Below are 14,273 nucleotides of genomic sequence, written 5' to 3'. Positions count from 1 at the left end.
AATAATATGAAACTATTTTTATAAAATTTATTGTATAATATAAAATCTTTTTTTACTCAATTGACAACATTATCCAAAAAACTCTGTCAATATTCAACCAGATTATTGATTTTTAAATGGCTTAAAAGAAAATGAAAATATATTTAAATATCTCATTTTTTAAATTAAAATTAGAAGAAGCGCGCGGATGTAAAAAAATAAAAATTTTTGAATATAAAGATATATGAATTGTACATAAATGTATATAATAATTAAATAATAATGTAATAATGTAATATAATAACAATGAATGATATGACGCATGTGTGCCGCTTTTATCACGTGTGCCATGACGAGCCACGTGATAATACAAGGTCGAAGATACAGTTCAGGATGCGCTAGGTCAAAGGTATGATCAGATAATTTGAAATACATTGGAGATATTTAAAAAAAATATAATTAAATCGTGGGCACTTCGTCTTAAAGTGAACGGAGATGTAATAAAACATAAAGAATATCGGAAACGTGTATAACGTATACAAAGATGACAGATACTTTGCATTTGGATATTTTGCCGTATGAAGTACTATTAACGATCTTTGATTACTGCGATGCTTTCGATCTGGTGCGACTCAGCGAGGTATGCAAGCGATTTTACGAGATCGTACGCTCGGATGCGGTCTGGATCAAAAAGAGCAGAGGACTGCTTGTCACGAATCAAGTATCAGAAAGATTTCGGAAGAGGTACGTTGTATGTACAGGTTACACGGTTAGGTTAAAAAGTTGTACGTTTAACACGTTTAACATGTGAAGTAAAATTCATTAATAAAAAATAAAATAAAATAATTTTTTAAATTTAACGTTGATTATGTTACATTCTCTTTTGTTATTGTTAATATAATAGTTCTTGACATATTGATATTAAGCTCTATTTTTATTATGTATTTGATAACTAGATATTTGTAAGATGTATTTAAATATTTAGTGATTTGGAAAGATATATAATTCTTGTGACCCTATGTAAGGATATCTTAAAAAATATGTTATTTTATTTTTCAGATGTAATCCAGTTTTGTTATCTCCACGCTCAATGTGGCTTGTATCTTACAATTGGCAATATGGAAGATACGAGAGGAAAACTTTAATATCGAATAAAGTAAAAGCAATGCCATGGCTGCAAATGACAAATGATACTCTCTGGTGGAGTGGTAGTAAATTGCTCTATGGTGTTAAACGCAGTTCAAAATATTGTAAAGATAAAGTCAACGTAGATATAAAATATAATAATTGCTTTTATAATAACATATGTGGAGCAGATATCTGTAAATTTGTCCTTTGTGGAAATTTTATTATAAGTGGTCATAGGTTTGTATCCAGTTATAAATATTGTTCAAGCTTTATCTTTTTTCTTATGATAAAATTCTTTGAAAAAATGCTTCTTAGCAATGGTGATATACAATATTGGCTAGATAAATCACACAAAGGTTATCCCTCTGTTGTAAAGATACTTAGATGTGTTCATTCTTGCGATATTGATGGCATAGATGCAACATCACAAAATATCATATCAGGTTCGGTTGATGGTATGATAAAGGTGAGGTGAAGATATGACTTGCCTATGATGCAATGATAATTTATGATGTAATGTGTTTATTTCTATTTAGATACAAAAAAATGTAGATATTGAAGAAGACAACTTTGACAAAAATGAGATCAGTATAGATTTCATGGATAAAATAGATAGAGTGCAGTCACTTGTGATTGATCCCACAGGAACGCAATTCGCCGTCGGCTCATCTGGAACTACCATCATTCCACCACTTCATTTAATCAATATTGAAACACTTATACGGTAATATTGTATATTGATATAGCAAATTAATTGATCGTGTTACAAAATATATGATTGGATATGATTTTGGTGTATATAGCGAACAATTTACAACAAGCTAATAGAGAGATTTCAGTTATACGATGTTCGATGAAAAACGGTACCCATGGAAACACGGTGCTGGAATATTAGACATGGTGTGGGATAATCCACAGACTTTGCTAACTTGTGGTTATGATACATTTGTCCGAAAATGGGATTTGAGGTAAATATGTATATTTCAACTAGATTACTCAGTTTAGTTATGCTCAAAATTATATGACTCTGGATGTTAACAATTACATTTCAGAACTGAGAAATGCGTTAGTTCATGGGCAGATCCAAATGATTCAGCATTATATTGTATTTCGTCCGATTATCAGTACAGTATAATTACAGGAACACAGCATGCTTGTGCGGCTGTTTTATGGGATCAAAGGATGTGTAATTTCGTCCAGGTTCTTATTTTTTAAATTGAAATCATATACATTTTATATTTTATATATCGTCATTATATAAAAATTTCTTTTTTTTTTAATTTCTAGTTATATTTTATAAATTCACAAACATTTCCTCTAAGAAGCCCGATTTATTCTCTACGATTTGATAGCAGTCAGCTGTATTGTGCTCTGGATCGTCATTTAGTTAAATTAAATTTCTCAGGTCAATCATGCCAGAGGAATAATTACAAACAATTCTTAATTAATTATTGTAATTGACTTTGATTATATATTACTTGCACAATCTCTGAGATATAGAAAATACGAAAAATGAACTTGTTTTTCTAAGAATTAAATTTTATATTAAATTATATATTTCATAAAAAAAATTATATAAAAAAAGAAGTAATATCATTTCTGATGTAAACTTCTGTGATGACACATTTTGTATTTTCTTAGTATATATAATAAAAAATAAAGAGCAATTATAATGCAACAATTTTGCAACAATTTATTACTATTGTAATACATACACAAAAGCGAAGATAATAATTTTCCCCATGTAATATGTGTAGTATAACTATTATATAAAATAAATCCATTTTTCGAACAACGCGATTTACAATGATTTTTCGAAGACAATTGTAATCATTTTCACGCAGCAAATTTGACACTTCGAATATTAAACCGAATATTAAACAATAATTGATATTAATGAAAATTTAGCATGATCAATTTATGAAATAAATACGTTAACTATCATGCTGTAAAAAAATAATTACGTTGATCGTTTTGGATGGAAAAAAAGAATAGCCATTCGTTACAATAGCGCCTCTCTATAAATTATTGTACACTTATATGTCTATTTCCTTCACATTATGAAATCTCTCAATCTTCCTTAAAAGAGATATATTTTATATCCCAAAAACCAATATTTTAAGTATCTCTTATTAAGTTATCTTCCAAAAAAGACATTTATGTTCTCTTTTAAAAATCTCATCAAAGCATTGTTCTAATCATGTAATTGAGAATGCCGCCGTGTTTGTAGTAAGTCAAATCAACTTCTGTATCAAATCGTGCAATCACTTCGAACTTTTTGCCGTCGTCAGTGCTCACAGTAATCTTTTCTCCGGGTTGACAATTCTCGGAAATTGCGATGTCGTATTGTTCATAGCCTGTTAAACCTAAGGATTCTGCATTTTCTCCAGGAAGATACTGTAGTGGAACAATGCCCATACCCACAAGATTGGACCTATAAGTAAATAAATGATGTTAAACTTAAAAACGTTTAAGTCAAAATTAAGTAAATATATATTTAACGATTGAATAAAAATATATTTAAACTTCATCGGAAATAATATATTAAATTTGGAGACAAGACTTGCCTGTGTATTCTTTCATACGATTCAGCTATGACTGCTCGAATACCAAGTAGATACGGTCCTTTAGCGGCCCAATCTCTGGAAGATCCGGATCCGTATTCCTTACCGACTAGAGCAATCAAAGTTGTCCCATCTTTTCCGTATCTCTCAGCTGCGTCAAATACGTCCATCTAAATAACACCAATTCTTTATCAATCGTTCGTCTATCAGTGTATATTTAAAAAAAATCATACATTCAATATAATACATATTCTAATAACAAAAAATAATTCTAATGAATTATATCTTACTTATTCGAATTATCTAACGCTTATGTATTGTTTTCATATTAAAAATTAAATAGCAAGAATAGTCAAGATAAATTGAAGCTAAAAAGATACCTCTTCATTAGTTGGAATGTAAATCGTTCGTGGTCCTGCTTGACCAATGAATTTGTTTACTAGCCGAATATTAGCGAATGTGCCTCGCGCCATCACGGCATCGTTTCCTCTGCGCGAGCCATAAGAATTGAAATCTTTCGGCGTCAAGCTGAAAATAAAGATATGAAGATATAAAAATATGCTCTAAAAAATTCGGCTAATTTTCGAACATCTGTCGTGTCTATCGTACGTCAAACTCACCCACGATTCGCTAGATATCTCGCTGCTGGTGAATTACGCGCGATACTACCCGCCGGGCTAATATGATCAGTTGTAACGGAATCTCCAAGATTCACGAGCACTCGTGCTCTCGTAATCGATTTTATTAAAGGCAGCTCCTGTAAATGATATATCTTTTTACTTCATAGATGTAGGAGATAAAAAATTATAATTATTTTAGTATACATAAATATCAACGAAACGGTCCTCAAAATCTCTACAATTGCATGTTATTAGTATATAAATTCGGATAGTTTTTATAATAACATTGGCAACATTGGTATTTGAATAATAGTACTCCACATATGTGGACACTGTTAAAAAATTAAGAAAGCTAATCTCAAAGAAAAAAGTTATTAATGTTATATAATAATTAAATTTAATTGTTATATAATAATTAATTTATTTATATAATAATTAATTTATTTATATAATAATTCTTTCGAATTTTTTGAAAAAAGAGAATTAAACACTAAATTCACATGCAATAAATTATATAATTCTAATGACCTTCTGCAAGTTATCGAAATAAGGCGGGTTTTTAATATACGTTGAATTAACATCCCATGGGTACAATTTGCCACTCGGCGCTACCAAATTCGCCCAATTGCTGCTACCGTGTTCAATTTTACTATAAACTTCTTTGAACATAGCTGGAATGACATATTGCTGTTCTACAGCTTGAATTTCCGTCCTAGTTGGCCATATATCTCGCAAATATATCGGAGTGCCATTGGACTTATGGCCTTAAACATATATGCACATATAAATACGCTCTATAAATTGTTTTCTTCTTGAAGTTTCTTAGATATTTTTATGACTCATTAAAGCAATTTACCTAATGGCTGTTTTTCAAAATCGAAATCTACAGTGCCGGCGATAGCATATGCTATTACCAAAAGCGGAGATGCTAGATAATTCGCTCGAGTGTTTGGATGAACTCTGCCTTCAAAGTTTCTGTTACCTGATAGAACTCCACAGCAGACTAGTTCATTCTGTAGACAAAACAAAGATTTAACAATAAGCGTTGCAAAAAATGTTAATACTTGTAAAATAAATCGATTTGTTCGACGAGATATTTTGATTGATTTCACAGATTCTTTTTAAACCAAATAATATTTCATGATTTTATTTGACAATTTATAAAATTATTTTTATTTTTCTGAATTTTATTCTTTATTGGAAAAGGAGAAAAACTGTCAACTTAATATTTTTAAGAAATTTAAATAAAATTATTCTCGAATATCTTACTTTTTCAATAATTTCGACTATAGCATCAGGGAGCGGACCGCTGTTTCCAATACATGTCATACACCCATAACCCACAATATCGAATCCCAACTTTGTCAGATATGGGATTACTCCACTTTCTTCGAGATAATAAGTCACGACTCCAGAGCCAGGGGATAATGATGTTTTTATATATGGTTCAACATTTAAACCAGCTTCTACTGCCTTTTTAGCAAGAAGACCTACATCAAATAAATGTATACATCAAATAAATGTATACGATTTACATATGAGAAAGAATTTTTTATTTTAAATTTTAATCATAAACTTCAAAATAAAAAATATTTTTTGTATATAATAAAAGAGTAGTTTTTAATTATTTTTAAAAATAATATTGCTACTAATGAGCTTTTACGTAAGATACGATAATTAAATTTTTCTTCTATTTTTTTTTTTTCGCTTACATAGCAATATTTCTCGTTTAGTATCTAATCTTCTAATCTTCTAATCTGAATGTTCTATAAAGAGATATCCTCGAGGTACAAAAATTGTATTAAAATGTCACAAAATAAAGATTTTACATCAATGTAATAAATTATAAAATGTTAATTATCAATTGCATTAAATTTCTCATATTAAATTTTTCTGGTGGAATTCTGGTACAAAATTCACACCATACCTGCTCCAAGCATAACACTTGGGTTGCTAGTATTCGTACAGCTGGTAATCGCTGCGATGACCACCGAACCGTGTTTCAACTCGTAATCTTTTCCCTCGTATTGAAATTTTCCTACAGTATCCACTTTCGCCGGGGTTAAACCGTAGCCCTTAAAACCTACCTGTAATTTAAAAGATCACCGCTTTGTAAAGCATTTCAAGTTTAAAAAATAGAAAGTTTCATTTTAAGTTTCAAAGATAAAAAGTTTCAGTTAATTTTAGTTTCTATATTCATTGTCAGTAAATTTAAAGAAAAAATTCCATTTTGACGTATTAGTATTTAGTATCTTATCAGTTTCTCTAATGGGAAAACTCATTAGCAGATAATTATATTTTGAGTTTAGAAGTAAAAGAATGCTGCATTAAAGATATTGAACATCTGTTTCGATTTAAAGCTTATTATTGTAATAAAATTGGATATAAAAATATTTGAACGTTTATATTAAATTAAAATTGTGTTAAAGTTACATGGCTATATTAAATTTTGAGCAAATATTCAAAATAAAATAATACATTCATAATATAAACACATTGTTAATTACATAGAATGTTAAATTTAAGAATATATTTTTATTTAATTAATTACCATTAATTAAATAAAGAATTTACTTTTTACATAAAATGATTAAATAATATTATAAATAAGAGACATAAATCTCTCTTTCTCTTTTTCTCATTAAAAGTATTTAATATTCTATCTCGTAATTCTTTTGTGTTTGTTTCTTAATTTATTTTCCTTTAAATGAATTCCTGAAAAGATACGATCTGCAAATAACTATAAAAATCGCATGGAGCGATATTTCTTGTGTTTAGTATGTTATTGTTCCCATTCCTGATTTCAAATTCGATAGAGTTCAATGAGCGAACTTAACGTTGTCATGTAGAAATTCATTGTCCAGTAAACGATTTGCTGAAGAAGCAATATGGGTTTGCAACAATCTTTAAGCAATCGCAAGGTCTACGACCGTATGAATATTTAATACATGTACGATTCAATAATAACGATCTTTGATAACTCTTAATTCCTTAAATGTGAAAAAGAAATAATGAATAAAAAATGCTTAAATATTACAAAGACAACCGTATTTCAGAACCTATCTATCTTGAGGTATCGTTTGATATACATAATTATGAATTATGAGAAATAATCACTTATTCGCATAATTACACTTTTTACATTCGTTATTATTAGTATATATAAAACTATGTTCTTATCTATCTTGAGGTAGGAACATAATTTTATATATATACCAATAACGAATGTAAAAAGTGTATGTAATTATATGAATAAGTGAAGTTACTCTAATTCAAACGATAATTGTTCATTATATATATTATTTCTATTTTAGAAATTTTTCAAAATAGTCATAGTGATTAAATTTTACGAAAATTATTTTTAAACAAAATTCTCTATCGGTTTTCGTAAATGTATCTCTTTCTTTATCGGCTCTAAGTATTGTGCTTTAATGAGAAATCCGAGCTATCTCTATATACCAGCATGTCAAACGATGGCTCGTTTGCAATGAAATGTGTGAGCTTTGCAAAACGAATGTAGTAGGATGTTGTATCAGCAATTTCAACGCGAGTTGGAATATACGTCTTCCAGAACTTATGCGAAGTACGATCAAAGACTCTTGTCTTCTCTGACGAAGCGGACGGATCGATCAATCAATGGTACGTGCATGAATTATCTTTTCTCTCATAAATTGTCAAGTATCATTTTTACACTCTCTTATGTTCCAAAGGATAAGAATAATGTGTTGTACAAGAAGAATCTAACAATCTGTATCAAAAATTGAAAATTTCAACTTGCTGATTTCAACAAGCTGATTTTATTCCTGACGTGCAATTATTCCTTCATAATAATAGAAAATCTCTTAAATCTCCATATAGAAATATCATATAGCCTGGTATTTATCAATGTTGTTCATTTTGGAATAATAAAAATAAATTGTAATTTCTAGCTGTTGATTTTAGAAAACAATGATGACGCGGCTGATAATAGCTAATAAGTTTTATCATAATGCATATTTTATGTATACTGAAAATATAATCATTAGTGTAACGACAAATATAATAACATATTTCTATTAATGATTGGAAGTGAATCATATTTTAAAACTACAAAATAAATAGTAAAACTATTTTTTTAATAATAAAAACATATAAAAGCATACACACATAATAAAAGGTCATGTATTTTTTAAATATTTATATACTCCTCTTAGGAGTATATAACTCGCAAAAACATTGCTTTGGATACAATTAAAATTAATTTTTATTTGATTTTAAGTTTATATTTATTACATAAGTCGTATGTCAAAGACAAAAATCAAATTATGATGTGTGAGTCAGTTTCTTTGAAAGAATATAAAAAATTTCTTTAATCGAGGAAAGTCAGTCTGTAATACAAGTTTTCTAAAGTTTTTCAACATTAAATAAACAATGCTTTTGATATTTAGAAAAAATGATAAACTTTCGTAAAATTTAATTGTTTCTTTTGAGTTAAATTCAAATTCGATATTTCTGATACGACAAAATTAATTTAAAAATCTGTCATTATTTCTATGTCATAATGTACTAACATATTTCGTGTATCGAAGAATATATATATATATATTCTTCGATACACGAAATATATATATATATATATATATATATATATATATCTTGATTTTTAATCAATCTCGATTGTTCTCAATCGTTAAATCTAACTGCAAAGAAGAATTAAATTTCACATAGGAAAAGCGCACCAGATTTATGATTCATATAGATAAGTTTCTTCAGCAAGTGTCCTGGCTATCATAGGCCAGGTAACGCGATGCCAATGTTGAACATTTTGAATAGAAATCGATCGACACGTTCTTAAACACTCGTAAACATGCATTGTTTCCATCCGTTGAACGATCATTCGTGGTTCATCATCAATCTGATCAAGACCATCTTTTTCAACCTGATCGCGAGGTAAATATAATAAATTTTTCTAATAAATTCTTTGCACAACTATATATTATAAACATGTATTTTTACAAACATTTTATCTAAAAAGGAAATTTAAAAGTGACCATACGTAATATATAATGTAAAAAATTTCACGCGCGAAATAATATATAATTTAATATTAACGTAATTTTTGAATTTAAGCTTTCATTAAAACTGTATAATTTTTTCTAATTCCCAATAAAGATTTCTCCATAATTTGATGAGTAATCAGTTTTTGTGAGGCTGCCTACCTTTTTGGTAGGGATATAGATCCATTGACAGTATAAAAGGACCTGAGGTATAGAGAAGTGAACAGTTGAACAAATGAATCGTCCACTACCAATTCATATATCGAGCAATAGTACCTAAGTCCGAAGTAAGTTTATATTATTTGTGATTTTTTAAAAATTAGTTCGAACTAATTTTGTTAAAAAAATATTATTGGAATTTTGTTTACGCTTTTAAATACAAAAATTTCTCACACACAATGATCGTTATACATATAAATTTCAAATTAGTGATTTTTTTATGCGCTATATAAACAAGAATTTAATGAAAACTATATAATTTTGTGATATCTATTTAAAACTTTATCGTGTACATGTGTAGAACAGTACCAGTTTGGGATATTTCTTCAAACTAAAGAAGAAAGTTGAAGAAATGCTTTTCTGTGGATTCTCGAGAAGAAAGTTGAAGAAATGCTTTTCTGTGGATTTTTGAAAGGGATTATATTGTTGGATGTGATTATATCCGGTAAAGATGCGATAAAAACTTCACCGGGTGATGATTGCATCCAATATTAGATCCCCATACTTCGATGCTCGGAATATCTCATCCGTATTGCTTTCTCAAGATTCTTCACATGAAGACGAATATAGGTCTAGTATACATATAGTGAAAATTTGTGACTAGATCTTATACTCGTCTTTAATGGCAAGAGATATCATCTCGTTATTAGGGAAATATGTCTTGTTCAATTATCTTTGGTGAACTAGCTATATGATGAATAATGAAAAACCATAAAGCTAGATCAACAAGGCTTAAATGTTCAAGATATGGAACATCAACAATTGTGTAATAATACGCTTCCAACAGAAATTTAATATTAATACCGCTTATTTATATAATAATATATATTAAATAATATAATAATATATATTTAAATAATATATATTTCTTTATCGCGAGTTTATTTATTATCGTATTATACAGGGTGTCCCTAAATTCGCGCCCACGGAGTACAAGGCGTGATACTTTAGGCTAAAAGAAATAACTTTTTCCTTTAGCAAAATTGCGTGCGATAGGTAATTTTTTGTAAAAGTTGTTAATATCTCCTTAAAATGAGTATGCGAAGCAAAACGCGTTTCGATTATACTAAATTCTGTATTACTTCTATAAATTGTCCTGCGAATAATTAATTATTTTTTATGCATTTTTAGATGACAGAGTTCAAAGGAACTTTTATTGTGATATGTTAAAATAAAATAATCATATCACAGTAAATGTTTCATTCTCTGTTAATCATTCGTCTTCATTTACAAATTTTTTTGTCTAATAAGAGAAAATAAAGAATAGCGTTCTCATTACAATTGGCAGAATAAAGGTACAAAATGCGCGAGATGGATATAATCCAGTTTGACTTATATTTATACTGTCACTGGGTAATATTTGTCTCTTGCATGTATTAACTAATCATCTTTCTTGGAGCGTTATTGAGAATAATTTTAAACGATTATTTGTAATATTGTATACAATAACATATTAAGCAAGAAAAAATATGTTTAAATATATAAGATAGAAATAATTTTAATTGACAGAGTGTAATATACACTTTCATGTAGAAATATTTGAAAACACTGACCTTGTTTACGAGGCAATTTCTGAAATCTATTTGCATGTCGGACACTGAAACTCTATCGTGCGGTCTTTTAGGTCCGCTGACGCTTGAAACTACAGTGCTCAAATCCAAAGTGACCACTTCGGAGAAAATTGGATCCTGACTCGCGTCGTCGTAATTCCTCAGCATACGTACGCTTCTAAGATACTTCTCAATTCTATCAATATGTTCTTTGGATCGACCTGTTGTAAAGAAAATATGTAGACATATATGAAAAATATTCTATAGGAATAATCGTTTTGCATAAAATAGATTTATAGCAATATAATCTTTCATGAATACAAAAAGATACCTGTTTGTTTGAGATATGCCAAACTTTGTCCATCTACTGCAAAAAAACCTACTGTTGCGCCATATTCTGGACACATATTGGATATAGTAGCACGATCCGCGATACTTAATTGCGTCACTCCTGATCCAAAGAATTCAACAAATTTTCCAACCACTCCAACTTGCCGCAGGTTCTGCAAATATGTATAAAGATATCATATATTTTTGATTACTTTGTCATGTCATTAATATTAAAAATTCAATATATAAATTCAATATTATAAATTATCTATTAAAAATTTGTTGAATTATAATGTTATAATATATAATGTGATGCAATATATAATATATGGTAAATATATATTAATGAAATTTTAATATATATTAATATATATTAATGATATATAAATATATATTAATGAAATATATATTAATGAAATTTTTGATATAAAATATATAAAAAATATATATTAAAACAAAAAAATTTTATGTAATTAAATTAACTTAAATTTTAGCTAATTTTAAATAGTTCAAAATAAATCTTACTTTTGTGATTGTAAGAACAAGATCAGTAGATGTAGCATATTGATTCAATGCACCTTCCAATTTATAGCCTACAACTTTTGGTATTAACATAGAAATCGCTTGACCAAGCATAACAGCTTCTGCTTCAATCCCACCAACTCCCCATCCAAGCACACCAAGACCATTGACCATTGTAGTGTGAGAATCAGTACCAACTACGCTGTCAGGATATAGAAGATTGTTGAAATCAAATACTACTCTTGCCAGATACTCCAAATTCACTTGATGCACGATGCCACTTCCAGGGGGTACAATTAACATATTTTCAAATGCTTTTGCACCCCATTTCAGAAACATAAAGCGTTCCTTGTTTCTTTCAAATTCAATTTCTTCATTCTTTTTTATGGCATCAGAACTAAAATATGCAATATTTAGATTTATTTCGCTCGAATTATCTAGTGATGTGTGAAATTTAATCCATGCTTTTTATTTCTCTTTTTTGTTATCAAATGTATTATGTAAAATCTTCTTGCTTACATAATGTTATAGCAATATTAAACCTTTAAGCTCTTATATATGATAACCTCTTAGTCTTTGTAAAAACATTATCTTCAAAGATCAAAACATATTTGATAGAATTATACCTCCTTATAAAATCGACTTGTATAGAATGATCAATTACAAGATCCGATGGACAGATTGGATTAATCTTATCAGGATTACCACCAAGTCTCTTCACAGCATCTCTCATCGCAGCAAAATCCACAACTGCTGGTACTCCAGTGAAGTCCTATTTGCAATATAACAATAAGCCTTATATAGTAATATAAAAAATAACTATAGAATATAATATAATAAATATATTCCTTATACACTACTGAATAAAAGCTAGAATTTGATCTTTACTTGTAATATGACTCTCGCTGGCTTAAAAGCCACTTCAACTCCATCTTGAACAGCTTGATTATCTTCCCAATCCAAAATTTTCTCAACATCTCCTTTTGTTACTTGAAAACCATCACAATTACGTACAGCACTTTCCAAGAGAACTCGGATGGAAAATGGTAGTCTATCTGTATAGCAGAAATTGGAAATATACAATTTATTCAGTAGACATAAAACATTGCAAAGTAATAAATGAGAAATTTATTTTACCATATTTTGTGCCAAAATTGCCAATATCATAATATTGACACTCTTTTTGCCCGACTTTAATGGACTTTAGCAGATGCTTATAAGGATTTACCCCTGAAATAACAGAAGTATCATTATTTACATGTAGTTTTTCATTTAAAAAATTAACATATATACAATTAGTAATATGGATAATATGGAATTAGATAAAAAATATAAAATTTTTATTATAATATTTTTTTATTAAGATAAATATTAAATTTAATATATTATTTAATATATTATATATTATATATTATGATATATATTATTATAAATTTAACATATTATCATAAATTTAATATATTATTTAATATATTATTAAATTTAATGTAAAAAATAAAATAAAATAATTAAACTGTACATATTTAAAATAGATTTAAAAATATATTCAATATAATAAAAATATATTATATATTATATATTATAATAAATATATTATATAAAAATCAGGTATATATTTTTTGAATTTTTAACGTTGTATTTAATATTTATTTAATATATATAAAAATGTCAATTACATATGTATAAACATATTCAAAATTCTAACAACTTACACAGGGAAAAAACAAACTTTTTAAATTTTGAAACTTATGTTATCACTTATGATGACATATGTAAATTTATTTTCCACTGAAATATTTGAATAACAAATTATATTTTAACGATACAAAATTTTCCAACTCTTTAAACAATCCTTTTCAATACATTAAATTTTTTCACATACATGTTGCAACTTTTATCATCAATTAGAACATTGATAAGTTTAATTCTATTAAATTCGAATACCATTAGTGAAAAAGTGCAAATTAATATTTTTCATGGCAAAAAATCGATTTAACATAATGATGCCGCGATAATAAACCTATCCTCTTCAATAGTTTATGTTTTTTCAACGAAATAACAGCAACAAATAAATTCGCATCTTCTCACTTACCAGCCATGATTGTCACTGCACAAGTCACGTCGGCCCCGCTGTATGACGCGTATATAACGAAGTATACCGGGTGTCCTACAAATGTCTACGTTCCACAATGATAAAGACGAAATCGGTCGCGCGATTTAATCTTCTTGATAATTTTTATCGCGTAAATTTTTTTTTTTTTCTTAACTTTATGGACAGACTTAATTGTCCTATTTTTCCGACCGAGCACCGGAATACAAGAATAA

The 14,273-nt window shown here is 28.1% G+C and overlaps 2 protein-coding genes across 2 annotated transcripts; one reads left to right on the top strand and one right to left on the bottom strand.

Annotated features, from left to right (window-relative positions):
- The first annotated feature begins 267 nt into the window (after window positions 1-267).
- Window positions 268-2,645, top strand: LOC105254711 (F-box/WD repeat-containing protein 4). The gene is made up of 8 exons (XM_011263568.3): window positions 268-388; window positions 466-723; window positions 1,039-1,344; window positions 1,423-1,573; window positions 1,644-1,831; window positions 1,947-2,075; window positions 2,160-2,307; window positions 2,395-2,645. The coding sequence occupies exons 2-8, from the start codon at window positions 524-526 to the stop codon at window positions 2,566-2,568; spliced, it is 1,296 nt and encodes a 431-aa protein (XP_011261870.1). The 5' UTR covers window positions 268-388; window positions 466-523; the 3' UTR covers window positions 2,569-2,645.
- A 129-nt stretch (window positions 2,646-2,774) lies between these two features.
- LOC105254738 (cytoplasmic aconitate hydratase) lies at window positions 2,775-14,217 on the bottom strand. Its single transcript, XM_025415636.1, has 15 exons — window positions 14,041-14,217; window positions 13,086-13,178; window positions 12,837-13,003; window positions 12,575-12,720; window positions 11,952-12,345; window positions 11,428-11,599; window positions 11,100-11,317; window positions 6,219-6,378; window positions 5,561-5,781; window positions 5,148-5,304; window positions 4,820-5,055; window positions 4,292-4,428; window positions 4,052-4,199; window positions 3,675-3,841; window positions 2,775-3,541 (listed from the first exon to the last, which is right to left on the bottom strand). Exons 1-15 carry the CDS (start codon window positions 14,045-14,047, stop codon window positions 3,289-3,291), a joined length of 2,676 nt encoding a protein of 891 aa, XP_025271421.1. The 5' UTR covers window positions 14,048-14,217; the 3' UTR covers window positions 2,775-3,288.
- Between the last annotated feature and the right edge of the window lie 56 nt (window positions 14,218-14,273).

The sequence above is a fragment of the Camponotus floridanus genome, unplaced genomic scaffold (assembly GCF_003227725.1).
Source record: "Camponotus floridanus strain SB8 unplaced genomic scaffold, Cflo_v7.5 scaffold1, whole genome shotgun sequence".
NCBI classification, from domain to species: domain Eukaryota; kingdom Metazoa; phylum Arthropoda; class Insecta; order Hymenoptera; family Formicidae; genus Camponotus; species Camponotus floridanus.
Note: the sequence above shows the minus strand (reverse complement) of the source record. Positions and strands in the feature narration are given on the sequence as shown.

Coding starts and splice junctions, on each gene's coding strand:
- LOC105254738 (XM_025415636.1), bottom strand. Junction 5,305..5,560: donor TAGTCGAAATTATTGAAAAA/GTAAGATATTCG, acceptor TTTTGTCTACAG/AATGAACTAGTCTGCTGTGG. Junction 4,429..4,819: donor ATTTCGATAACTTGCAGAAG/GTCATTAGAATT, acceptor TATCATTTACAG/GAGCTGCCTTTAATAAAATC.
- LOC105254711 (XM_011263568.3), top strand. CDS start 524: ATGACAGATACTTTGCATTTGGATATTTTGCCGTATGAAGTACTATTA. Junction 1,574..1,643: donor CGGTTGATGGTATGATAAAG/GTGAGGTGAAGA, acceptor ATTTCTATTTAG/ATACAAAAAAATGTAGATAT. Junction 1,832..1,946: donor AATATTGAAACACTTATACG/GTAATATTGTAT, acceptor GAGAGATTTCAG/TTATACGATGTTCGATGAAA.